This window comes from Phacochoerus africanus, chromosome 14, assembly GCF_016906955.1.
Source record: "Phacochoerus africanus isolate WHEZ1 chromosome 14, ROS_Pafr_v1, whole genome shotgun sequence".
Classification (NCBI taxonomy): Eukaryota; Metazoa; Chordata; class Mammalia; order Artiodactyla; family Suidae; genus Phacochoerus; species Phacochoerus africanus.
This window is the reverse complement of record NC_062557.1, coordinates 39,780,345-39,808,000: the sequence shown is the minus strand read 5'-3', so window position 1 is coordinate 39,808,000 and position 27,656 is coordinate 39,780,345. Positions and strand designations below refer to the sequence as shown.

At 50.5% G+C, this 27,656-nt stretch overlaps 2 protein-coding genes across 4 annotated transcripts in view; both read right to left on the bottom strand.

Moving 5' to 3' along the window:
• RFFL (ring finger and FYVE like domain containing E3 ubiquitin protein ligase) overlaps positions 1–4,799 on the bottom strand; it is a 76,674-nt gene extending 71,875 nt beyond the window's left edge. Inside the window, exon 1 of one of the 3 annotated variants that reach the window (XM_047759264.1) lies at positions 4,588–4,799. The gene's annotated coding sequence lies outside the window, so the exon portion shown is untranslated. Of the gene's footprint in view, positions 1–4,005; positions 4,553–4,587 lie in introns of those variants that run through there. The other 2 variants (XM_047759258.1, XM_047759259.1) reach the window with 2 other exon arrangements.
• A 7,124-nt stretch (positions 4,800–11,923) lies between these two features.
• Positions 11,924–26,305, bottom strand: RAD51D (RAD51 paralog D). Its single transcript, XM_047758049.1, has 10 exons — positions 26,029–26,305; positions 25,669–25,730; positions 25,361–25,479; positions 20,622–20,703; positions 20,250–20,384; positions 19,652–19,747; positions 15,755–15,845; positions 15,560–15,630; positions 13,753–13,914; positions 11,924–13,597 (listed from the first exon to the last, which is right to left on the bottom strand). The coding sequence occupies exons 1-10, from the start codon at positions 26,147–26,149 to the stop codon at positions 13,517–13,519; spliced, it is 1,020 nt and encodes a 339-aa protein (XP_047614005.1). The 5' UTR covers positions 26,150–26,305; the 3' UTR covers positions 11,924–13,516.
• Between the last annotated feature and the right edge of the window lie 1,351 nt (positions 26,306–27,656).

Here is a 27,656-nt window from a genome sequence, read left to right as displayed (position 1 = left end):
AAAAATGTTTTCAAATGCCCCATGACTCATTCCTCTTACCCATCTTCTCTACTTCTTCACTTTAGTCCTCACTCTTTCATACGTTTTCTAAAAAAGCTGACTGAGTAGATATTCCTGGAAAGAGATAAAGACCAGGCCGGATTTCGAAAGACATCTTAAGCCTACGGAATAAAAAACCCTAGGAGAAAGGGGGAGACGAGAACATCCATTGAGTTCCGCACAGCGTACAAAGAACAGATTTTCTCTTTTCATCCACAGAACAATGCTACCAGGTATTATTTTCATCTGGCAGATGAAGAAAATGAAGCCCACAGAGATTCAGTAAAAGGGTCTAAAGTAGCATAGGCAGGAGGTGGGATTCAAACACAGTGGGATTCAAAACTACGTTTATCTATTTCCTGAACTGTTACTTTCCCCAAGTTTAATTCCCTAACTAGTATTTCGCGATCCCATTCTGCTTTAAATCAGACGGTTCTATAGTTCGGCAGTTTTTCTGCCTTCCAAGAACTCAGCCCAAGACCTGTGACTAAACTGTATTGCCTATTAAGCATCCATTATTTCCAATAAGCGCATCAGCTATGGAGAAATGAAACATCTGGCAAGTTGGCTGTATTTTTCAAATCCTACCTACAGAGAATTCCCAGGCAGCTCTCCTAGCCAACACGGATCAGAACGAGATTTGATGACCCATTCGGACCTCCAGTGGTTTCCACATTATCATTCATTTGTCCACTCAGGAAATAAAGGAAGCTACTTTCACCAACCCTCCCTCATGACTCGTGATAGATAATACAGCAGAGGGGGCCTCTCGGTAAAGTAATTTACATACAAGTTATAAAAGCTCTTTGTTATCTGTCATGACTAGGAAATGGGCTATTCTAGCAAATCAAGCATCCTGAATAACATAATGATGCTTTTAAAGGGACTACCAATTTATAAAGAATTTCAAGGCAATACAACAGTGGCTCCCAAACCCGGCGGCAAATCAGAATCACTTGGGGAGCTTTGTGGACGTAGATGCCTAGAGTGGCTTTTAAAATGCAGATGCTTTGTCATCACTTATCCACTCAAAAAAGAAGACTCCAGGAGGTGGAGCTGGGAAATCTGTATTTTTAATGGACCCTTCAGTAACTCAGTTGCAAACTGCTAGGTATGGAATCTTTTTTTTTTTTTTTTGTCTTTTTGCCATTTCTTGGGCCGCTCCAGCGGCATATGGAGGTTCCCAGGCTAGGGGTCGAATCGGAGCTGTAGCCACCAGCCTACACCAGAGCCACAGCAACGCAAGATCCAAGCCGCGTCTGCAACCTACACCACAGCTCACGGCAGCACCGGATCCTTAACCCACTGAGCAAGGGCAGGGATCGAACCCGCAACCTCATGGTTCCTAGTCGGATTCGTTAACCACTGTGCCACGATGGGAACTCCTAGGTATGGAATCTTTTAAGGAGTGGTTGGCTTTGGAGAACTCCTTGCAATACAACACACTAAAAAAGCTAAAGCTGCATGAATACAATGTGACCTTCTTTTGATGATTCAGGAGACTTCAGGATCTCCCAATGCCACTAGTTCATCTCTCACTACTAGTAACTAGTCACTATGCTGACAAAACCAGAAGGGACGAAAAGTTTAAGATGATTTCATATTAGGAAAACGTAAGCTGGTTTTTCCAGCTTTTTACCATCAGATTTTTTTTTTTTAAGAGCTGTTTTTTCCCCAGAGTAAACTCGGATTGAATGCTTGCCTTGAAAAAGAAAAAAATGCTTAAAAACAGGCAGATTCTCTTAACCAATTCAAAACGTTAACAGACCCAGATGCCTCAAAAATGTAGAATATTCAACCTGAGCTAGGCAAAGAGGAGAACTTAATGAAGATAAAGGAGGATAATAGGTTTAAGCTAAGAATGGCATCACAGGATTCGATAAAACCACTGTCCCGGCCAGGGACAACTGATAAATCCTGGAAACTGGGAGAGGGGAGATCTTTCAATACCTAAGGCTGATGATTCCGACCTATCTAGTCTGGCTTCGATGTGAGATAGAATGGGATATCCTATTAAGAGCCCAACTGGTCTTCGGATTTTAAAACCCCGTACATAATACAAAGTCACAAAACAAGAAAGCAAATCTGTGTGTTTGGATACAAAAATATTGCCCTTATTACTGCCAGAATCATTCTTATATAAACACAACTACTACCAATAATCAGTAACCAAACAAAAATAATAACTAGGAACCATTACCAAACAATAACAGGATGCAGCTCGTCCCTTGAAACTTCACCAACAGCAGTTTAAACTATGCATTCTCATAAACTCTAAATTATAACTCCAGGAGTTCCCTGGTGGCCTAGCGGTTAAAGATCCCGGGTTGTCACTACAGTGGCGAGGGTTCGATCCCTGGCCCAGGAACTTCCATATGACGCTCATGGGAAAAAAGAAATAACTTCAGCAGGGGTACTGCAGGGATTTTGACATTTCAAGATGGAGAGTTTATATATCTTTTCCCCAAAATATAAACACTACAGCCAGTACCAGTTTAATATAAAAGTCTCTAATCTACCTTTAAAACAACAGCAGTATTAAAGGTTCTATCTTAAGAATGAAAAATCAAGGTGGAATTAGTCCCCCTCTCACTCCTTAGGTTTATGTAGGTGTTTTCATCAAGCCCAGGGCACAACACTCTTACAGATGGAAGTGGCTCTTATTAAACATCACAATGGACATGTACTTAAGAGAAGAAACTCTGCCCTTTTTGTTATTGTGGCTGTTTGTTTTGTCTTTTTCGGTGCTGGTAACTGCAAAATGCTTTTTTCCACAATTTTAAGAGTCCTTAAAGAGGCATTCCTGTTAGATGGTGCTAAGAGTTCAACTGGCTTGGCCATGAGAAAGTTGGAAAGCAAATTAATTTCTAACCTGAGAACGGCTTTGTCTTTGTGGGTATTATTTTAGTAATTGGTTAAATTAAGTCAATTTAGAAGATTTACAACCCTTGAGCACACCCAAAGGATAACAGCTGTCTTCCTGGTCAATACACAAGTTTTAATGGGCTGATCTTCCTAAGTAAATAGACATTAAAATGTGTGTGTCCTAGGTTACATGGAAATTTTCTTCTTGCACAATCAATTTATCAGTTAGCCCTGCCACAACAACCTGCAACTGCTGTACACGGTTTTCAAACTTAAGAAAAATAATACTTCTAAGTAAACTGTAATTTTTGACTTGTACTCTGAAGTTCAGGATTATTAGGAAACAGACCGTAAAGTTTCAGAGATGCCTGCTATCATCTGTTGCCTTGAATGCGCAAAAGAAGGCAATCAGGAAAAAAGGATAAAAAGTTGTCAAACCTGAAATGCCCTGAATGAAAAGAATTATTACTGCTAGCTCCCACCCTAGAATTCTGAATACAAACTCACCCCAGCACCATGTCCCCTGCTTACTCTCATTCCTAGAAACATATTTCAGTAAGTAGACAGCCTTAGCGACATTTCATTTCAGTAACTTGAACTGTCGCTGGGAAAACCACAACTGCTCCCCAAACGGTTGCACGACAAGGGTGACAGGAAGTCTCTGTCCCCCAAACCACCTGTAAAAGGGAGGAACTTACTTCCTTAGAAGGCCACATGGACCTGGGGATGTTTGTGCACCAGGCTACTGTGGCCTATAGCCGGGATGCAAAGCGGCAGTTGTGGGTAAAGCCTTATTTCCAAGCTGACAACTATTCTTCCCTGGGGTAGGCTGGGAGAACATGGTACCCTCTTCCCTGATTACACAAGCAGGCTTTCCCCTAGAACAAATGACAGACCAACAAAAAGGCGTGAAAATATACTGTGGTTTCTATCTTCTGCCAGCCTGAAGTCAAGCTCTGAGCAGAGAGATGCCTGCGACGCTCTGGCACCCCGGGTCTAGCATACTGCCCCGTGCCTGGTCAAATGTCTCATGGGCAGCCAGCTGCAGAGAGGCCCCACTTCCCTCTGCATCTTAGCCACTGGCGACCTCACACACATTACCTCAAATGAACAGAAGACAACTCCCAGAAGAGGGACCACAGGACCCTGAGCGGGGGGACTCCTCTAAGAGGAGAGAACCACATCCCCAAACTTCTCCATCAAGCCTCCAAACTCCAGCCGCCTCCTTCCACGATGCTCGCAGGGCTTCCGCACCAAGAAGCAGGGTCAGGCTAGTTCCTTTAAATGAAGACGCAGGCCGCCCGGTACCTGACTCAGTTTCCACCGCTGTAAAGCAGCATCTTTCCCCCACAAGCCAACTGAATCTGCCGACGCGAGGGCGTTTGGAGATATTTGAGGGTACACGTCTGAGTTACTGCCTCCCGCAGGTGAAATGCTTCCTTTGAAGAGGCTTTTAATGGGACAGGTGCGGGCTACCTTGAATGCGCAGACTTTCAGCGAGGCAGGGCTTCCCTCATCCCCTGTAGGGAGGGAGAGTCCCAGGCCGCGCCCCGCACAGAAGAGGCGCCCCCGGACCACAGTCTGGTGAGACCCGAGGCCAAGCAGCGGTCCTCACCCCGGCCTCACGCAGGACCCCACCCCAGACCGGGCGCACCGCGAATCCCAGCCCCACCGCCTCCTCACCTGCCGAGGCCGCCTGTCCGGCCCGCACCTGGGAGGGGAGGGGAGGGGCCGGATCCGGGCCGCAGACGCCTCAGGCAGGGGGGCTGCGGGCTCCGCCGCGGCCGCGTCTCCGGGGCTGAGGGGCACCGGGGGGCAGTCGCGACATCCTCACGGGCGGCCCCAGGAAGTTGCCCCCCCCATCTATTCCCGGCCGCCCGGCCCGGTCGCTCCCGCCCCTCGCGCGGCCCCACCCCCGGCCTGGCCCCGCCCCCCCTCGGGAGCGCGCCTCCGCTCCTGGAGCGCCCGAGCCACCATAGAGAGGGGCGAGGCGCGCGGCGGGCTAGAGCGTGGCCTCCGCGAGCGCCCCCTGGCGGAGCCTAGGCCGCCAGAGGCCGGGCCCTCCAGGTCGGGGCCTCAGCTGTCCCTGTTGCTTTGGTCACTGAACTCTGCACGAGTAGCTGAAAGGTCCAGGTACACGGTCCGGCTTGGGGACCCTGAGTGAGTCCCATAACATCTCAGAACTGGTTTCATAATAAAAGTTTGAACGTTGCCTCGCTTGCATATTCCATCGTTCCTCACTACAATGGCTATCGGCAGGTGATGGGCCCCAACATACAGTGGAAGAAACCCAGGACCCTCAGGGTTCACTAGCTCATTCAAGGTCCCATAGCTGGAAGGTATTACAAGGCAGATCTGGGGACAGCAAGACCCATGTTTGTCCTGCTCACTCTATGGCACCTCTAGTTAGCTCTTTGTACATTAAGAAAGTGAGGAAAAGGGGGGGGGGGCGGCGTCCCCTTAGTGGCTCAGCGGGTTACACACTGCCAAGTATCCGTGAGGATGCAGATTCGATCCCTGGCCTTGCTGAGTGGGTTAAGGATCCAGCGTTGCCAAGAGCTGTGGTGTAGGTCCAGACGCAGCTCAGTTCCTGCCCTTGCTGTGGCTGTGGGGTAGGCTGGCAGCTGCAACTCTGATTTGATCCCTAGCCTGGGAACTTCCATATGCCATGGGTGCGGCCCTAAAAAGCAAAAAAATAAAAATAAAAAAAAGAGAGGAAACTGCTCAGAGGAAGGCCCTGATGGAATGAAGATGACTGAGAGGAGGAGTGCACCTCGGCCATTCATTAGCTGCTGTGTACATTTTGGCAGGTATTCAACCCTTCTGAACTTGTTCCTCCTCCCTGAAGAAACTGGTATGGTTGTGTGAGGCAGGTTTGTATGAGGATTAAATAAGCTAACACATATAGAAGTCCTTAATTAACTATAAAGCACTAGGGTTGCATAGGGAGGGGGAATCAATAGCCAGTATGGGCTAAGATAAGGACTATCACAAGGAAAAGTGAGTTAAAATCAATATCATTTATACATGCACACTGTCACTTTACAAGTATTATTTCCAACCTTCACAGCCCAGCAAATTAATGAAGATCTGTGTGGTAAGAAATTTACCCAGGGAGTTCCTGTCGTGGCTCAGCGGAAACAAATCTGACTAGTATCCATGAGGACACAGGTTTGATCCCTGACCTCGCTCAGTGGGTTAAGGATCCGGCATTGCCGTGAGCTGCAGTGTAGGTCACAGACACAGCTTGGATCTAACAGGGCTGCGGCTGTGGCATAGGCTGGCAGCTACAGCTGCGATTCCACCCGTAGCCTGGGAACCTCCATATGCCGCTGGTGCAGCCCTAAAATAAAAGAAAGAGAGAGAGGAAGGGAGGAAGGAGGCAGGAAGCGGAAGGAAAGCTGGAAGGAATTAATTTACCCAAAGCCATAAGGTTAGGAAAAGGACGAACTGGAATTTGAAACCAGGTCTTTCCACCACCGGAAATGCATGGAAACGCTGGCCTGCTAGAGGCCACTCACACCTGAACCAAGTGTGCCCATCTTTTTCCTACCTCGCTGTTTTGGTAAATTTTCCTCAGTGCAGTCAATGCTCTGTCTTCTCTGTTTCTCACCAGGGGCTTAGTTTCCCCCATGAAGGCATGTGCTGTTTCCACTTTTCCCTTCCCTGACTCCATACTCTCTTTTATATGCCTGCAGCATATTAAAGTTCCCAGGCCAGGGGTCAAACCTGTGCTACAGCAGCAACCTAAGCCACTGCAGTGGCAATGCCAGATCCTTAACCCACAGTACCACAAGGGAACTCCAAGCCACAGGCACTGAAAGGGATTTGTGACCCGTGAAGAAGGCACAGCTTTCTCCACCCAATCTTTCCTCCTGATGTTAATTATAATCATAGAAAGGTAACAGATCCAGAACGAGGATGGGGTGAGATCCAGAGATATCTTTTTGTACCCTTAGTTTCCAAGCTGAGTGCTCAGTTCCGAAAGGGAGGCACTTAAGCCACTGATTGGCCTCATAATTGGAGTTGGAACTCATGGCATCCTGTGGAAATCATTTTTTCTGGGCCCCCTGGTCCATATTACAGCAAAATCATCGGAATGCTGCTAAGTAATGTGCATGTCACTTAAGTGAGGAAGGCTCGGAGCTATATTCACACACACTCCTCCTTTCTCCACCTTTAGGATTATCTGTAATCACTATTTTTCACCTTTATCGTGCCCTTCCGCAGATACACTCAATAATGTACCCATTGTACAAGTAATGTGAAATCCTTTTCAGAGAGCAATAGTATTTAGTAGTAATAAAACACTAATTTGTCTACCAAGTGACACATTGATAGGCGCTGTTTACTTTGACGTATTTTTATTATTTCTACTCATTCGCTAAGTACTTTCCAATACATATTTATGAAGCACATGCCTTTCTCCCAACAGCAATGAAAAAATAAATCATATTATTTCTATTATTAGCAGCAGCATGGCTTGTAAGTCTAGAGCCCTGATTTTTGTTACTTTGGGCAAGAGCCGGAAGAATGAATGGTGATTGAGCACCTACTAAGTGCCAGACTCTGTGAAAGGCACTTTACATAAATTATCTGTTTAATTCCCGAGACATATATTTTACCAATAAGGAAAATGTAATTCCCCTGCAACATATATTTTACCAAAGAGACAAAGACATTACCTTGTCCAACTAATGCGGCCAGAAAGGGCCCAGTGGGTTTTTGTTTTTTTTTTTTTAAGGGCACACCTGCAGCATATGGAGGTTCCCAGGCTAGGGGTCAAATTGGAGAGCTGCAGCTGCCAGCCACAGCCACAGCTACATCAGATCTGAGCTGCATCTGCGACCTACACCACAGCTCCCCGAAACACTGGATCACCGACCCACTGAGTGAGGCCAGGGATTGCACCCCCAATCCTCATGGATACTAGTCGGGTTCATTACAACTGAGCCACAACAGGCACTCCCTCCTGGCTACAAAGTTTTAAGAGCACAATGCAAATGTGGGGCCCTTGTTCAAAAGTATTAGGAATTTCAGGACGGTAATAGCAGAGCATGGGCTCTGCACAACTGCACTGGTCAGACTACCGTGAAGCCAGCCTGGCCTGAACAGAAGGAAGCTGTCCCCAGGTATCCTGAGCCTTCCAGTGATGTGAAATAGGGGGCCTATTATATGCCTGGGGAAGTCTTTGGTGTTTTACAGAAGCTGTATGACCCTAAAGCAATTGTATGCAGTAGGTATTATTTTCCCTATTTTCCAGTGGATGAAACTAAGGCTTAAAGAGGCTGATTTGTCCAATGACATACAGTAAGTGTCGGCGCAAAGGCCAGGTTAGATGAGATGTAAATCTTACTGCTTGATGTTGTATCCTTTTCAGCATATGCTCATTGGCTTCTGGCAAAACTCAGGTTTACATTGCGACTGTGACACTCAGAAACCAGAGAGGCAGGGAAGAGCTAGGATTCAAAGGCTACTCAAGGAGTCAAGCTTGTGGAGCAGCCGAAGTGCACCTACACAGCTCCGGGATGCATGGAACCTTCCACTGGCTAGCAGAGACTTCTCTGCGTGCCAAACAGAAAGGCCAGTATCTGGCCTCCTTCTCCAGGATAGAGAGGAAACACAAGGTCTTTACCTTGGAAATCGGTAACTACAGGAAACCTACAGCATCTTGCTTAATGATGAAATATTGCAAACGGCTCGCTGGAGTCAGGAACAACCCGAGGACGATGACTCCCGCTGCTTCTGTTAAACTCAGCACGGGAAGTGAGTCAAGCCAGTGCAGAATGACAGGAAAACATGAGGGAAACACCTTTTTGAAGGTAAGCTTGGATGGATAAACTGCCAAGCTCTAATTTAAGCTCCATACATCACAAAGCCTTCTTCAGTGCCTATCCCCAGCAAGTGGAGAGTTTTCACTCTCCCCCGTGTGAAACTCGGTACCCGAGCACAGTAAAACCTAGTTGGAGGAGTTCCCTCCGTGGCTCAACAGTTAAGGAACCCAACAAGGATCCATGAGGATGCAGATTCCACCCCTGGCCTTGCTCAGTGGGTTGAGGATCCGGCCTTGCAGTCAGCTGTGGTGTAGGTTGCAGACGTGGCTCAGATCCAGCGTTGCTGTGGCTGTGGCGTAGCCCAGCAGCTACAGCTCCAATTAGACCTCTAACTGGAGATCTAGCCTGGGAAGCTCCATATGCCACAGGTATGGCCCTAAAAAGCAAAAACAAAAACATAAAAACACCTAGTTGGAATGTTCATCTAAATCCCTTATCTCCTGCTGGCTCACATCTCAGGGATTCACAGACCCCGCTGTCTTTTATTCAGCTTTATAGTTCACCTTGACACCAACGATATCTCCCTTCTTTGAGTGAGTGTCATTCTCATAAATTTCCCTTGGGAAAACTGGAAAATGCTGAGAAAATAGATCTCTGATCCAATCTTTATGGTGAGCAAAGATGAAAAGAGGTGGAGATGGATAGCCTTGGCTGCTATGAGGGCAAAATATGAAGAATTTAATTGAAATATTTACATATTCACAGCTTAAGGCAGCATGAGGATGGAAAGTAGGGTTTGGAATCAGACAGATTCAAGTTTGGTTTGTTTGTTTGTTTGTTTTTCTTTTTTTAGGGCCAAACCTGTGGCATATGGAAGTTCCTGGGCTAGGGGTCGAATCAGAGCTGCCGCTGCCAGCCTACGCCACAGCCACAGCCACACGAGATCCCGCGAGCTGCATCTGTGACCTACACTACAGCTCAGGGCAACACTAGATCCTTAACCCACTGAACAAGGCAAGTGACCAAACCCACATCCTCACAGATACTAGTCAGATTCTCAACCCACTCAGTCACAACAGGAACTCCCCAAGTTTGGATTCTCGTACTGCTCACTTACAAGCGTTATGTCCTTAACCTCGCTGGACTCCCATTTACTCTCCATGAGGTCTGACATGTACACCGAGGACTTAAGCACAGGAGCCTTGATAATGTGGCTCCTGGATTCTGGCAGACACTGGTGGTTGCCCACCCAAGTCCAATGCCACCCTGCACACTCCCCCCTTTCTAGTAGCATCCCTATTTCCTTCTGATGGCCACATGCCCCCAGGCTCAGCTCCAGGGCTACTTCCCAGTTGATCTAAGCCAATTACAATGGTCCCATTTCCCTTGCCATGATTTAGATGTGGGTGCATGAAGCAGTTCTGCACTAATGTGATATAAGTCTGATTAGATTGGAAAAAAGTTCTGCATTTTCTTCGTTCTTAAAAGGACACAAGGAGGCAATCGTATTTCTGCCTGTGGATATTGTCATGTCTGGACTGATGCTCAGAATGACTGTTTCGATGAGAGGGAGCCTGAAGACAAATCAATACAAAAGAACAGAGCAGGGCAGAGAGATAGAAAGGCCCTACGCTCCTTGAAGATAAGCCACTGAAAGAGCCAATCTTGGACTTCATATTACTAGAGATAATAATGCTTCTGTTTAAGCCTCCTTCAGCCACGGTTTGTTACTTGCAGCAGAGAGCAGCCACAACAATACACTAACCTTTAGCCTGAGTCAGTCTTTGGGAGTTCAAGTGCCTGACTTAAAAGCCATCAAGGGAGTTCCCATCATGGCTCAGTGGTTAGTGAATCCGACTAGGAACCATGAGGTTTTGGGTTTGATCCCTGGCCTTGCTCAGTGGGTTAAAGATCTGGTGTTGCCGTGACCTGTGGTGTAGGTCGCAGACGCAGCTTGGATCCAGTGTTGCTGTGGTTGTGGTGTAGGCCAGTGGCTACAGCTCCAATTAGACCCCTAGCCTGGGAATCTCCATATTCTGAGGGTGCAGCCTTAGAAAAGACAAAAAAGGAGTTCCCATCATGGCGCAGTGGTTAACGAATCCGACTAGGAACCATGAGGTTGCGGGTTCGGTCCCTGACCTTGCTCAGTGGGTTAAGGATCTGGCATTGCCGTGAGCTGGGGTGTAGGTTGCAGACGCGGCTCGGATCCCGCGTTGCTGTGGCTCTGGCGTAGGCCGGTGGCTCCAGCTCTTCTGATTCAACCCCTAGCCTGGGAACCTCCATATGCGGCCCAAGAAATAGCTGAAAAAAAAAAAAAAAAACCCATCAGGTGTTAGCACATAGAAGGGACTCAACATTCTTTTTGTCTAACATCAAACCAAGCACATACAACAGTCTCTTGGAGAAAGATGTGTAAAAAGACACTCTGGGGGTTCCTGTTGTGGCCCAGCAGTAACAAATCAGGTTAGTATCCAGGTCTTGGGTTCGATCCCTGGCCTTGCCCAGTGGGATAAGGATCTGGCATTGCTGTGAGCTGTGTGGTGTAGGCCACAGATGTGTCTCGGATCCCACATTGCTGTGGCTGTGGTGTAGGCCAGTAGCTGCAGGTCTGATTCTACCCTTAGCCTGAGAACTTCCCTATGCTGTGGGTATGGCCCTATAAAGACAAAATAAAGACGGTCTGGGGGGAACTCAATGACTATTTTGATCAGGTGAAAAATATTCCTGCCTTCCTCCTTTGCCATCTCGAAAATGCCTTAAAACCGACCCATTCATATCTTTTTTTTTTTTTTTTTTGGTCTTTTGTCTTTTTAGGACTACACCTGTGTATATGGAGGTTCCCAGGCTAGGGGTCCAATCGGAGCTGCAGCTGCTGGCCTACACCACAGTCACAGCAACACAGGATCCGAGACACACCTGCGACCTGCACCACAGCTCACGGCAACGCCAGATCCTTAACCTACTGAGTGAGGCCAGGGCTCAAACCTGCAACCTCATGGTTCCTAGTCAGATTCGTTTCCATGTGCCACAACAGGAACTCCGGGGCATATGATCTTGACAGGCCTCTCAAGCCGCACTCCCCTAGGGTCCAGACGAAGCACGCAACATCACACACAGGAAATACGGCAGATTTGCCCAGGGCAGAGAGGGCAACCAGGCTCCACCTTGAATGCCAAGTCCACGACTGGTTGCAGCTGCCCGGAGTGCTATATGGAGAAAAACAAAAACTGCAAAGGACTCTGGGCTCCGCAAAAAAGAACGACTGATTTATTGGTGGCGTGTGCATGGGCTCAGGATGCCCAAATGGTACAAGTGGCAGAGATCTGCCATTCCCAGCTTCATGTTTTGTTTCCTACTATGGCTGTAAATATGTGCCAACCACTCCTGGTGTCGGCTGCTGAAGGTTCATTTCTCCTGGGCGCCTGTGAAAGCAGCAGCACCAGGGTTCCTCCAGCTTTAGGCTCACCAAGCCTGTCCTCACTCAGGCAGATACCCTCGGGCCTGTCTGCCACTTGTTTGCATCCTCAATGCATCTTGCTTTTACCCCTGCTGCTCATTGCCTCTCATGGTGTATCTTCTGCCTGCAACTCTGACCCCCCTTCCTGCAGTCAAGACACAACTAATTAATTACCCAACAGGCTCTCCAACCAAGAAAGGTGGGCTTCCTTTAAAAAAATGTGGTCAGTAAACAATCCTGATCATTTCTCTCCTTTGCCTTTTATTGCCCCGTCCCCAGTGGCTGTTCCCTACGCCCCAGCCAGGGTTACAGCTCGCAGATGGATGGCCTTGATGGCGGTAACAGGCAGCGGGGGTTAGTGCATCCACTAGGGCACCAGGCTGTGGTACAGCTGGCAGGAAGAGAAGGGTAATTATATTGCATCTTGGAGCCACCGGCAATGAATTTCTGCATAAAGGACTAGATTTGCCATGTATTATTTACGCCAGCATCAATTTTCCCAGCTGGATCTATTTACTGTGCAAATTCTCCTGTCTGTTGACGGGCAAGGCCATGGTTCAGCACCTCTGGTTACTCTCTACTGTGGAGGGGCCCCCACAGGGCACCATGCATGTTAACAAGTAGCTGGATGCCCCAGGCGCAGGTCACATCTTCCCTTCCAGTTAAATTATATCCCTGGGACTGCGGTGAGCTCCTGGTCTCACCGGGTCCCGGTGATGCATGCAGGTGTGTGTGAAACCGAATCAGCAAGCGGAAAAGAGAAATAACTGTTCTTTGCGGCCCCCTCTGGAGGAAACTGAAAAATGACCTTCTGGGGAGAAGTTAGAGGGTTCTGGGGTTCAGGGAATTTCCTTTTCTATGTTTTTAAGGGCAGGACCTGCATGAAGAAGAGTTTTGCATTTACAAGGTTACTTCCATCCAGTAACTCAAAGACAGAGCACAGGGAAAGGGAGCCCCATCTTACAGACGGAAAAACAGAGGCAAAAAGAAGAAGGAGGGGAGCAACGGCCAGCTAGAGGCCTCAGGCTCATCCACTGGGTTAGGATGGAGCCAGGGTATGATATGGACACACAGGATCACCCTTTCAGTCACTAGAATGCCTCTTCTGATGCCCAAGCCAGGGAGAACTCGGCTCCCCTTGGAAACATATACGGTAGAAACAAGGGCAGAAAACCTGGCACCAGCGTGAATTTCTGGGTCTTTCCACAACGGCATCCTCTCTTGCCAGTGGTGCTGCGTTTCCGAGAGAGAAGAGCTGAGGACTGTGTCTGCCCAGCCCAAGAGCATCTCTGCTGCCTGAGGGCTGCTGGCAGTGAAGGGCGGGCATTACTGTGCAGGAGGGTTGGGTCTTGAACACCTCGCCCTTTGCCTGCCAGCACAGTCATATGTCATCGCCCTGTGACGGATTCTGCTCTGGGGTCCCCCAGGTCCCAATGTCCACCATCTCCTGGAAACCTGTTGGCTGGAAGGAGACAGGAGGGGACGGTGAGAGGAGCGGCATAACCCTCTTCGGCTGCAGGGTCTCAGCATCCAAGAATTCCTCAGTGAGACACCTGTGGGCCCGGACACCACCCTCAGGGGCCGAGAATCCTGGCTTTCCCCTTGGGGCCGGCTCACCAAGCGGGGAGACTTGGTCAGACGTGCCACACGCCGGCTGCCTGCTCCTGCGTCTTGGCTGATGTCCAGGAGAAGCCGGGTGCTGGGCACAAAGCTCCAGGAGCGTCCAAGGGCAGGTTTGTGCTTCCCGCTGTCCCTGTCTCGGGTCACATGGTTGGTCACCTGCGGCAGGAAAAAGCAAAGGCTTGTAGATCTGGGGATGCTAGGACAGAGGACAGCTGCTCCCGCTGCTTCGTCCTAATGCCCATTTGTTTAGGGATTGCCTATGGTTGCTTTCATGCTAAAGAGCAGCTGAGCAGTTCCAACAGAGACCATATGACCATAAAGCCTCGAATACAGCCGTCCCTCATTATCTGCAAGTAGACTGGTTGCAGGACCCCCAGGGATACCAAAACCATGGATACTGGTCTCTTATATAAAATAGTATTGTTTAGTTGGTTGGCCCTTCGCATCTGTGGGTTCCGCATCCATGAATTCAACCTACCACAGCTTGAGTCCACAGTTGGTGGAATCTACAGATGCAGAACACCCGGGTAAGGAAGGCCAACTGTATTTACTATCTGGTCCTTTAGGGAAAATAGTTTGCCATCCCCTGTAACATAAGTATTAAACAAAATAATATGCAGCTGCTGAACACGGTTTTTTTTTTTTTTTGTCTTTTTCCCATTTCTAGGGCTACTCCCGCAGCATACGGAGGTTCCCAGGCTAGGGGTCTAATCAGAGCCATAGCCACTGGCCTACGCCACAGCCACAGCAATGTGGGCTCCAAGCTGTGTCTGCAATTTACACTACAGCTCACGGCAACGCCGGATCCTTAACTCACTGAGCAAGGCCAGGGATCGAACCCGCAACCTCATGGTTCCTAGTCGGATTCGTTAACCACTGCGCCACGACAGGAACTCCATCAACATGGCATTCTTAAAGAAACTAAGACACAGAAGGAGTTCTCTTGCACAGTAGGTTAAGGATCTGGTTTTGATCCCTGACCACTTATGTGGATAAAATAAAAAAAAAATTAAAAAAAAAAAAAGAAAACTGTCCCTGATTCCTTGGCTATTTATTTATTATTTATTTTTTTTTTGCTTTTTAGGGCTGCACCAGCAGCATATGGAGGTTCCCAGGCTAGGGGTCTAATCAGAGCTGCAGCTGCCAGCCTACACCACAGCCACAGCAACGCAGGATCTGAGCCACATCTGCAACCTACACCACAGCTCACGGCAACACCAGCTCACGGCAACACCCACTGAGCAAGGCCAGGAATCGAAACCGCGTCCTCATAGATGCTAGTCAGATTCGTTACCTGCTGAGTCACAAAGGGAATTCCCCTTAGCTATTTATGGTCCAGTTCGCTCCCAGTACCGCACTGTAGATGTCAAGGTGAGTTGGGTGATGACCCTTCTCCATAGGGTCATTTTGGGGGTTCAGAAGCTGCTGTTTAAGGGAAGTAAAGAACCATAACTATGAGTTCCCACTGTGGCTCAGGAGCTAATGCATCTGACTAGTACCCATGACAGTGAGGGTTCACCTCCCTGGCCTCACTCAGTGGGTTAAGGATCCAGCGTTGCCATGAGCTGTGGCATAGATCACAGATGTGGCTTGGATCTGGTGTTGCTTTGGCTGTGGTGAAGGCCAGCAGCTGCAGCTCAGATTTGACCCCTAGCCCGGGAACTTCCATAGGATGCAGGTGAGGCCCTAAATATCAAAAATGAAAAAAAAAAGAACTATAACTAGAAAGTTCATCTCCCCACTTGGTGAAGTCCAGGAAACAGAGGTAAGACAAGCATGGCTGGCCAAGCCCGCTTCCTACCACCACTGCCACGCCCAGGTCCCGCGCCAGGGTCTTCAGCTCTCGGGCCAGCTGCATCATCAAGGCCAAGCCTGGAGGAGAAACAGCAGAGAGGGTGGGCAACAGAGCAGCAGGGACCAGGATGGCCGAAAACTGGACTCCAGAGCCAGGAGGCAAGAGCGCAACCCCAACCCCGGGCTCTGCCACACCACTCACCTTCCCTCTGCTGACCTCCCAGAAGAGGGGAGACCACCGCAGTGACCGAGTCCACCACCACCACCTTCACAGTCCCTGCAGAACTGCTCACCTGGAGGGGGATGATGGGAAGCGGATGCCATGAACCATATGGCCTCTAGGGGGCGCCCATTACAAGACGAGCTTGTTCCTGTAGCAGAAACTGCTAAGAAATAACCTCCTCCACCCCAAATACAGCTGTGCAGGTCTGACGGATTTGCATCAATGCCTTTCTTGCCCATCCCCATGTGTATGTATACCAGAGTTTACCGAAGACTTGGGTGGCCAGAGGGAGTTGAAATCACAGGTCATCCCAGATACCCTAAAAAAATTAAACTGAAGGGAGTTCCCGTCGTGGTGCAGTGATTAACGAATCTGACTAAGAACCATGAGGTTGCGGGTTCGATACCTGGCCTTGCTCAATGGGTTAAGGATCCAGCGTTGCCGTGAGCTGTGGTGTGGGTCACAGACTCGGCTAGGATCCCGCGTTGCTGTGGCTCGCTACAGCTCCGATTGGACCCCTAGCCTGGGAACCTCCATATGCTGTGGGAGCAGACCAAGAAATGGCAAAAAGACAAAAAAAATAAATAAATAAAATAAACTGAAGAAATCTGTGCTCAGATCCCGGGGCCCCCTGGTCAGGAATTTTCTTCGTGGAATCTTTCTCCTTATGGCCAGCCCCTCGCCACATTGTCAGGTTCCTCTCTTGCCTCTCCTGCTTACTCTCCAAGTTCAAAACTTCTGCTAGTAAGGAGGTTAGCCTTCTCTTTAGTCCACTGACTCCTCCTAGGTGGTGCCTCTCGAGCCTCATCTTCCATATCTAAAGTTTCCAAATACAGACGATACAGACAGCCACCTGCTGAAACCACGTTTTGTCCCCACTCGAGCACGAGCATCCTCCCAGGTTCTTGCACCTAACCTGTCCTTGACGCCTCCCTTCTCTTCTCCCTCTCTCCTTATATCCGATGCCCTGGATAATTCTGTTTCCACAAATTTTTTTTCACTTCATGTTAGCCAAGTCTTGGATGTTCAGCTTCTCTGGTCTTTGGTACATCTCGCCCTTTGTCTCCCGGTTGCTGACTCTGACCAGTCATCGTCTTGTCTAAGGGGCGATGGCAGAGGAGAGAGAGATTGGCTTAGCCCTCCCTTCCTCCTCTCTGGGCGGGCAGGTTGAAATCTCTGGCTAAGATGGGACAGCAAGGCTTTCACCGCCTGTAACTACGGAGCTATCAGGTCACGTGTGCCAGACAGACCCCACGATTCCCACCTCTAGGTGTTCAAGCCCCCTATGATCCCTTTCCCTTGACCGTGGGGGAGTCCTGTGTCTGGCTTTCTAATAACGCCAAAAGTGGTGAGTTCCCATTGTGGCTCAGCAGGTTATGAACCCAACTAGTATCCATGAGGATGTGGGTTCAACCCCGGCCTTGCTCCGTGGGTTAAGGATCCGGCATTGCAGAGAAAAGAAAAAAATAAAATGCCGAAGGTGTTGGCTGTCACTCTCTGGACTGGGCTATGATATAAGGCAAAGGTAATATGCTGCCACTCCTGTGATTACATCATGTTATATAAGACCTCGTGTTACATTTTGCTCTCACTCTTTCGCTGTCTTTTTCTTTTTCGGGCTGTACCCACGGCATATGGAAGTTCTCAGCCTAGGTCGATCAGAGCCGTAGCTGCCGGCCTTCACCACAGCCACGCCAGTTCCAAGCTGCATCTGCACCCTATACCACAGCTCACGCAACGCCAGATCTTTAACCCACTGAGCAAGGCTGGGATCAAACCCACATCCTCGTGGATACTAATCAGGTTCGTTACCTGAGCCACAATGGGAACTCCTCTTGTGCTGTCGTGCAGCAAGGGCTGCCGTGCTGTGAACCACCTATGGAAAGGGCCATATGGCAGGAACAATGGACAGACTCGACTTCAAGGTGGACCCTGGCTAACTGCCAGCAAGAAACTGAAGCCTCTAGAAATGCATTCTGCTGACAATGTGAATGAACTGGTAAGCAGTTCTTCTTCAGTTGAGCCTCCAGATGAGAACACAATCCAGCTGCCACCTTGATTCCAGCCTAATAAGACCCTCCGAAGCAGAGGAGCAGGCTAAGCTGAGCCCAGATTCCTGAAACTGTGAGGTGATAAATACGTGTCCTCTTAAGTCACTAAGTTTGTAGTAATTTGTTATGTAACAATAGAATATTGGAGTTCCTATCGTGGCGCAGTGGTTAACGAACCCAACTAGGAACCATGAGGTTGCAGGTTCAGTCCCTGGCCTTGCTCAGTGGGTTGGGGATCCCGCGTTGCTGTGGCTGTGGTGTAGGCCGGCGGCTACAGCTCTGATTCAACCCCTAGCCTGGGAACCTCCATATGCCGTGGGAGCGGCTCAAGAAAAGGCAAAAAGACAAAAAAAAAAAAAGAATATATACAAGCTACAGTAAAAAAAAAAGAAAAAGAAAAAAAAGTCCTTTGACAAGTGAGTTGAATTTTTTTTTTTTTGTCTTTTTAGGGCTGCACCCATGGCATATGGAGGTTCCCAGGCTGGGGGTCTAGTCAGAGCTACAGCTGCCGGCCTACTCCAGAGCCACAGCAACGCCAGATCTGAGCCTCGTCTGTGACCAACACCACAGCTCACGGCAACACCGGATCCTTAACCCACCGAGCAAGGCCAGGGATCAAACCTGCAACCTCACGGTTCCCAGTTGGGTTCGTTAACCACTGCACCACAATGGGAACTCCTGAGTTGAGATAGTTGGTTTATAAGCTTTGTTCTTATCCTAGACATGTGGTGACCTTGAGCAGCTCACTGCATGTCTCTAGCATGAGAGGGTTGGCTTCGATCAGGACTACTGGACTCCATGTCTTAACACACAGGAGGGTTATAACCAGCTATGATTCCTACAGCAAGTGTTTGTTCAACTATCACATGGTGTAATGTTTGTAAAAACGATTTACTCCATCTACCGCCCTAGGGATGCCCTTGGGAAAACGTCATGCCTTGGGGTGAGAAAAAAGGTTAAGACGAATTAAACTAATTAAATAGAATTAAACTGTTCTCTCTAAGGTCTTCCAAACCGAAGAGTGTATAAACCAGTGCACCAAATCCTATCTACGCACCTATCAGGTGTAGCAGGGCATGGACCCAAATGCCTTTCCAGATTCCTCTTCCTCGTTAACAGGACTCTGAGTATGTTCAAGTACTGGGCAGAACTCTCCTGACAGAGGGAAGGTGGGCCCAACCCCTTCCCTGGTCTAAGACATACATATAACTCAGTTTTGGCCAATTAGATGTAAGAGGAGGTGGGAAGTACACTGGCGGGTTACAGAGAAAGATTTTTCTTCCCTTATAAAAGGGAAGAGGCACAGAAAAGAGGCACGTATCTCTTATTGCCCTGAATATGGATGTGATATGGATGTGCGGAGACATGATGCTTAGAGCTATAGCAGCCGCTTTGCAATCACGAGGGAGAAGAGCAGAGAACCAGGCACACCAACCTGGAGCCCTCAAATTATGGACCTGCCAACCTCCAGGCTCATGTGAGACAATTAAACGTCCTCAAGGGTCAAACATCTATTAGACAGACTCTATTACTTGCAGCTGAGAGCAATCCTAACTGAGCCAGCAGAGTAATGCAGCAATGAATATGACATGATCCTAGCACTCAAGGAGCTAAGTGTTTAGTAGGGAAGATGAGCATGTCAATGAGGAGGCACTCAGGAATGAATGAAGCATTCAGGAATCCCATCCTGGGAGTGGCGGGCACAGCTGGAGTCACCAGACTGCACAGCTGCATTCCCAAGCAGAGTCTGCCATAGGACACCTGCCCACAGGCAGACCGCACCGGCGAGCCGGGGGAAGCAGGAAGGGGTGGAAAGCAGGCTTACCTGCTGGGCTACAGCTCCTCGCAGGTCCTGGAGCACATCCAGCATCTGGAAGATGCCAAACACACGCACCACCTGGATCCTCTGGAGAGCTCCCGCCTGGAGGGGTGGGAAAGAGAAAGAAGGCTTTGGAGAAGAGCAGGGGGTCGGGCAAGATGAAGAGGGATTTTGACGCTGAGCAGGAAGAGGCACTTAGATGCAAGGACTCAGGTCCATGATGGCAAATGGGCTTTCTCTGATGGGCCAGTTCCCGACCAAGGGGTGCCGAGCTGTAAAGCCAAGTCAGAGCCCCACGGGAAGGAGTGACAGGACTGATGAGTGTGTCTACCATGGGCAAAAAAATGAGGTAGAAACAGAGGTGGGGTGTGTGGCAGCCCTGCACGAGGTTGGGGTTGGGCTTCCTGGATCAGAGCAGGTGGCATCTGAGCTGGGCTGATGTCATAATGGGGAGGCCTGCAGCAAACAGCAAGTGTTAGTAGAACACCCCGTTTCAAAGACAGAGACGACTCTTTACCCAAACGGCCACCGTTCTTGCCATGTTCGATAACGGGGTCTTACAGTATCAGAGCCTCAAAGGAACCCCACCCCCCCTGCCCTTTACCTGCTCCTCCTCATCTGAGGTTCTGGCCTGAAGCAGCTGGAGGATGCGGGAGGCTGTGAGCCCGCCATTGGAATCAATGTACAGGACCTTCTGCTGCAGGCTGTGGGCCACGTTCGCAGCCACACAGAGACACACCTGAGTAGAGACGGGGCATCGGGTCAACGTGAACCCTCAAGGAATGCCCAGAAAGGGAGCTTCCAAACACCAAATTGTGCCCAGATCCCAGAGACACCAATGGGCCAAGTTCGAGGCCCACCCCTCTTCTCCCTTCCCAGCTCTGAACCACGAGCACACGGCAGAAGCGGCCCCAGGGATCCAGGGCTAGGCACCCCCACCTCCTCCAACCCTCCCAGCTGCCAGCCACGCGTGTACCTGGGTTTTGCCGCTACCTGGGCCTCCTACGATTTCAGTCACTTCTCCAGTATAAAGACCGGCATCGAGCAGTTTGTCCAGGCTGGCGGCAGAGGAAGAGGGAAAATAATCAATCAAGGGGGACTGGTGGGAAGGGAGGGGGTTGGAACCAGGAAGAAAAGCTGCACGTTCCCTCCAAGCACTGTTCTGTCCAGAGACCGTCTAACATTCTGGCCAGGAGGCTTCTCCAGGTGGGGTTTCCTTCAGGGAAGGTGGGCACAGCTAAATGTTCCTCCTCTGGCCACTCATCCTTTCACTCCTGGCTTCAAGATCACCTCTGGGTGATCACCCGTCCACAGAGGCCTTTGCCGCCCCATCCAAAGGTCTCCTCTCATTCTCCATCTCAGCCCTTTGCATGAGCACTTCCCCTAACTTGTCATTAAAAACAAACAAACAAAAACTCTGAAATAATTACAGATTCACAAGAAGTTGCAAAAAACAATGTATGGGAGAGTTGCCGTCGTGGCTCAGTGGTTAACGAATCCGACTAGGAACCATGAGGTTGCAGGTTCCATCTCTGCCCTTGCTCAGTGGGTTAACGATCCGGGATCCGGTGTTGCTGTGAGCTGTGGTGTAGGTCGCAGACGCGGCTCGGATCCTGCATTGCTGTGGCTCTGGCGTAGGCCGGTGGCTCCAGCTCTGATTTGACCCCTAGCCTGGGAACCTCCATATGCCGCAGGAGCGGCCCAAGAAATGGCAAAAAAGGACAAAAAAAAAACCCCAAAAACAATGTATGGGGAGGTCCCCTGTATCCTTCCCCTCATTCCCCCCAATGGCAGCATCTTTCACCCTAAGACGTACTGTGCTGCAGTACAACCTCACAAACTGACACTGGAGCCATCCGCCGACCTTATTCAGATCCACCAGTACTTCCACATGTGTCTGTGTGTATAGATCTAGCCATTTCTTCACATGCCTGGGTTTATGTAATGGTCAGAAATAAGACACCGAACAGGAGTTTCCGTCGTAGCGCAGTAGAAACAAATCCGACTGGGAACCCTGAGGTTGCCGGTTCGATCCCTGGCCTTGCTCAGTGGGTTAAGGATCCAGTGTTGCCGTGAGCTGCGGTGTACGCTGCAGACGTGGCTCGGATCTGCGGCTGTGGCGTAGGCTGGCAGCTACAGCTCCGATTCGATTCCAAGCCTGGGAACCTCCATATGCTGCGGGTGTGGCCCTAAAAAGACCAAAAAAAAAGAATCAGTCGCATTCTTGACCATGAGGATCAGTCTGCATAAGGAATTCCCAAATCCACCTCCCAGCTGACTTCTCACCTGTTTACATTCCACGTCTCTTACCACCTAAAGAACCCCCCCCCTTTTTTCTATCTTTTGTCTTTTTAGGGCGGCACTCGCGGCATATGGAGGTTTCCAGGCTAGGAGTCCAATCGGAGCTGTAGCTGCCGACCTACGCCAGAGCCACGGCAACTTGGGATCTGAGCCTCATCTGCAATCTACACCACAGCTCACGGCAACGCCGGATCCTTAACCCACTGAGCAAGGCCAGAGATTGAACCTGGGTCTTCATGGATACTGGTCGGGTTCGTTAACCACTGAGCCATGACAAGAACTTCTCACCTGTTTTGTTTTGGCCTCATCCTAGGCACAAGGAAGTTCCCCAGCCCAGAATCAAACCCATACCCATAGGGTGACAACGGCACAGCAGGGACAATGGCAGATCCTTAACCCACTGAGCCACCAGGAAACTCCAGCACCACCTGTTCTGAACACAAAGGGTTTCTAGGATTTATCCCCCACCTTTCCCTCTGAACTGGCTTTCAGTCATTCATTCAAACAGCACATTTCCTGAAGGCCTTTTACAAGGCAGAGGCACAGATGAATAAGACATAGCTCTGGCCTTCAAGGAACAACCCACCTCCCCCAGTCAACGCAGCTCTTCCCAGCCACGGTGCGTAGTCCCTCGTCCTCGTAAAGATCCATGGCGCCCACCGGCACTAAAGGCTCTGAGAAAGCCCGCAATAGAGAAACCCGCTTAATTTGGGTCAACTAGCATTTCCCACACTATTGACTCCCCTCCCACAGTAAAGTCACAACCACCCAGTGTCCACAGAACACTTCGAGGAAGGCTAGAAACCTAGTGAGTCATTTTTTTTTTCTTTTTAGGGCCGCACTGGCAGCATATGGAGGTTCCCAGGCTAGGGGTCAAATTGGAGCTACTGCTGCCAGCCTACACCACAGCCACAGCAACTCGGGATCCAAGCCGTGTCTGTGACCTTTACCACAGCTCACGGCAACGCCAGATCGTTAACCCACTGAGCGAGGCCAGGGATCGAACCCACATCCTCATGGATCCCAGTCAGGTTCATTAACCGCTAAGCCATGAAGGGACCTCCTGGCGAGTCACCTCTCTATCCCCCGGGCGGGCAGGCTTATCACATTTCTTCAACATGCCTCCTGCTATCACCAGCCCTAAACCAGCTCACATGCCCTCCCCTGTCACATCCTCCCGGGGCTCTCTGCTGCCAGCCTCCCTGCCTCCACCCACCGGAGTACCTCGACACCACACCTGTACGTCCACTTGCACAATAAAGCCTCCCACCCGGAGAGGGGGCAACAGGGCAGACATGCTATTTGGAGTTGTGTTCTTAGGCTTAGGAGTGTGACAGGCATGACTTCAAGGGCCTGGTCTGCCACTTACTAGCTGGGGGATCTTGAGCAAGTCACTACCTGAGTCCCGCTTTTCTCATCTACAGGATGGTGATTTTCAGGGGGAACACATTCATTGTGGTTGTGAAGATAAATGCAAGGAGGTACCCGGTTATTTCAGGTCACGGTGTCTGGTTCCTGGTGAGTGCTCAGAACGCCCCTCCGTTCCAGACAGCCCAAGGCCCGCCTCCTCCACAGAGCCTCCCAGACGGTGAAGTCCCTTGCAGTGACCCATGGCAGCTGCCATTCTGCCAATTTTCCACCTGACTGTTTCCGAATGCTGCTTCAGTATATGCTGGTTTTTTTCTTCTTCTTTTTTTTTTGTTTTTTGGCTTTTCTAGGGCCACTCCCGTGACATATGGAGGTTCCCAGGCTAGGGGTCTAATCGGAGCTGTAGCCGCCGGCCTACGCCAGAGCCACAGCAATGCGGGATCCTGAGCCGCATCTGCAACCTACACCACAGCTCTCGGCAACGCCAGATCATTAACCCACTGAGCAAGGCCAAGGACCGAACCCACAACCTCATGGTTCCTAGTCGGATTCGTTAACCACTGCGCCATGACGGGAACCCCCCTTCTTTTTTTCTGACCGCCCCATGGCACATGGAGTTCCCAGGCCAGGGATCATATCCTAAGCCACAGCTGCAGCAACACCGGATCCTTAACCCACTGTGCCAGGTTGGGGATCGAACCTGTATCCCAGGGCTCCCAAGATGCCGCTGGTCCTGTGGCACCACAGTGGGAATGCCTGGGCTGGTTTTATAAATTCCCAAAGGCCAAGGCTGCTCCCTGTTAGTCACCACCCCCAACACACACGTGCCCACACCCCTCTCTTCTGTCCCTTGCTTTTCTCTACCCACCAGACCCCACACTCCTTAAGTGCGAGGGCCTTGCCTCACCCATATTCGTATCATTGGCATACATCTGTCACCTACAGGCACTCGGCCAGTGCTTGATGAATGACAGATCTGGACCCCCAGCCGCAGAAAGCAGGTGCCATGCTGTATGAACCTTGCCAAGAGGATATGCACGGGAAAGAGCAAAGGCCAAACCAATCCAAAGACCTTGGTGGTGGCAGTGCTCTTTATCAAATTCTGTACAAACAGGCCAGGAAAGAGGTCAGCCTTCCTTGGCCAGAAGCTGCCTGTTTTCTTCCAACGCGTTCCCTCTCCAAACTGCACAGCAGAACATAAATCACTCCTGTCCCTTCCTGCTGCAAAGTACGGTGAAGGAACCAGGTTCTGGATCAAGTGCGCCAGGGCTGGAGCCCTGGCTGGTATATAGTTGGCACTCAAATAAATGGTATTCAGTTGTGCTCTCTTGCCCCATTGTTTTTTTTCTTTTTGGGGCTGTGCCTGCAGCATATGAAAGTTCGCAGGCTAGGGGTCAAATCGGAGCTGCTGCCGCCAGCCTATACCACAGCCGCAGCAACACCAGATCCAAGACCGGTCTGTGACCTACACAGCTCACAGCAATGTCAGATCTTTAAGCCACTGAGCAAGCCCAAGGATCAAACATGCATCCTTATGGATACTTAACCCACCTCAGGTTCTTAACCCAGTGAGCTACAACGGGAACTCCCTGCCCCATCCTTAAGTGAAAGGGCAGAAAGGGCCAGAGAAAAGTTGCTCTGATCTGTGGAATAATATCTGTGGAAGTGCTGACATCTTGTGTTACAGGACAGTGATTCTCAACCAGTAGCAATTTTGGCCCCCAGGGTCGTTTGGCAACAGCTAGAGCCATTTTTGATGGTCATGACCTATGAAGGAGAGGGGTGCAACTGGCATCTAGTGGGGTGGAGGCCAGGGATGCTGCCAAACATCCTACTATATGCACAAGACAGCCACCCCCCCAAAATTATGCATCCTAAGTTAGGAGTCAGAGAAACTCTGTTACAGGGTAAGAGAACTCAGAAATCCTGACCCCCTCCCGTGTCTCCTTCAACCACAGCTGAAGCAGCCTGCTCTTCCTCAGGCATCAAAAGCCCGGCCAGAGCCTCTGGCCTCTCGCCTTCTCCCCCAGCTACACACACACAAACCTTCTAATGCCGGTGGACAGGATGGCCGTGGACGTCTTCAGTTCCTCGTAGAGATCAGCGCCATTGCAGGGAAAAGCGGAGAACTGAGCCAGCAGCACCCGCCTCAGGGCGACCAGGGCCTGCGGAAGGGGCGGGGCAACTCAGGAAGCTGCCGGAGCAGCCGGGAGTGTGCGGCAACGACCCGCCAAGGGAGGGGGCCATCCAGGGTCTCCTAGCACCCCCCCCCCTTATCAATCTCTGGGGACACTCTGCTCGGGGATGGGCATTTAGAGACACCCATGTTTGGAGTGTGAAGACCGCCAGCTCACCTTATAAGACAAACCACATTTCTGGGCTACCTCCTCCAAGTCTGCAGAAACCAGGTCCACCACTGAAAACAAAACACGCGGAGTTGATGCGCGGCAAGGGAGGCCCCAGACTCCCGCCCGTGACTTTTCCTCGCCTACGCGAACTAGCGGAGCCGCAGGGGCTGGCGCGGCGCCTAGCCCACAGTGGGGGGTTCTAGCCCTCCTGGAGCGGGGCTTGCCCAGTCCCACCCTCCCAAGCTCTGCCAGAAGGCTATGGGCGTCGGAGGCAGGGGAGGGGCCCCACCCGGTATGCCAGGGCCGGGGCCAGCCTCCGCGCTGGGCCCAGCCATGTGGCCCGCACAGGCGCGCGCCCGCGGTCACCTGTCTTGATCCCGCGGCTCCGCAGAAGCTGGACCATGTCCTGAGTGAGGCCGGGACACAGTCCGGCCCGAAGCACGCCCATGTTCCCTGGAGGCCCCGGGGCCGCTGGTCCTGGGGGCATCCACGAGGCCCTCTCCAGACACCCCGCAGCACCCCCTTCCGGACCAAACGCTGGGGGCTGGCGTCGGGAGGCGGCGGCGCACAGGGTGTGGACCCTGCCTGGTCTCCGGCGCCCAGGAGCCTGCCTGCCCGGCCCCGCCGCCGCTTCCGGTTTCCAGGCTCCAGGGCCTTGCCTGCGGCGCCACCTGCCGACCGCGGGGCGGACGCGCGGGCTCCTGCGACCCGGCGTGGGCGGCGCGAAGTTGAGTCCCCTGCCTTTTCCCCATTACGCCTCCTCACCAGCCTCCCTGGTGCCACCTTCCATAATGAACGCTGGTCCAGAACGTTGGATGGGACCCACCGTCCCTACTCTCAGGGACCTACCTGTTGGTGAGGGAAGACAGTGACAAGGAATCTAATCAGATCCTCACCAGTCGTCTGATAGGTGCTTGAAAGCAGCAGCGCGCAGAGAGGACATCTGCTTCTGTTTTCCAAATAAAAGTAATTTTGAATGAACAACAGTAAAAACCCTGAGTATATAGAACACACACACACAATGATTTAATTTTTTTTTTTTTTTTGTCTTTTCTAGGGCCGCTCCCACAGCATACGGAGGTTCCCAGGCTAAGGGTCTAATTGGAGCTGTAGCCACCAGCCTGCTCCACAGCCACAGCCACAGCCACGCGGGATCCGAGCCCCATCTGCAACCTACACCACAGCTCACGGCAACACCAGATCCTTAACCCACTGAGCGAGGCCACGGATCAAACCTGCAACCTCATGGTTCCTAGTCGGATTCGTTAACCACTGCACCACGACAGGAACACCGTGTGATTTGGTATTTTGAAAGATCCTTTTCTTAACCTTACCCTCTGGAAGAGAGAAAACAACTTTACAAAGTTATCCCCTTACAATCCAGTGAGGTAGGTGCTGTATTTATCCCTATTTTACAGACGAGGAAACTGAGGCTCAGTGCAGTAGAGTCATTTGCCAAAGGTTTCACAGCCTGTAAGGACAGAGCTGGACTTGGAGCAGACAAATTTATATCTGGTGCAAAGCCAGTGCTGTTTTAACAGCGCCCCCTCCCCACCCCCACCCCCATCCCCAAAGTTGTGTATATGTTTTCCTACTGTGAAGTGGTTTCATTGAGAACAGAAACGACATCTGGCCCATTTCTGTCTTCCTCTGAAAGCACCCACTATCCCTCAAGACATGATGACACTGGGGTGAGGGCTCAGTAGAATTTAGAGTTTTAGCAGTAAACCTGGGTATATGTGAGCTATGAACCATCTGGGTTTTTCCTGTGCCTGCAGAGCTAGACATATGAGGTTTGCTGCCTAGGATTTCTGGATATAGAGCCTGTAGACAAAGTCACTCCCCGAGTCCCATTCCAGTATCACCAGCCTCCTTTCATGCCCAGGTGCCTCTGTCTCACCATCCACCTCCTTCTCTGGGCAGGTCCCAAGGGCACAGGCAGGAAGTGTTTTGAGATCTTCAGAGAAGGGCGAGGCTGCTCAGAGCTGGAAGGG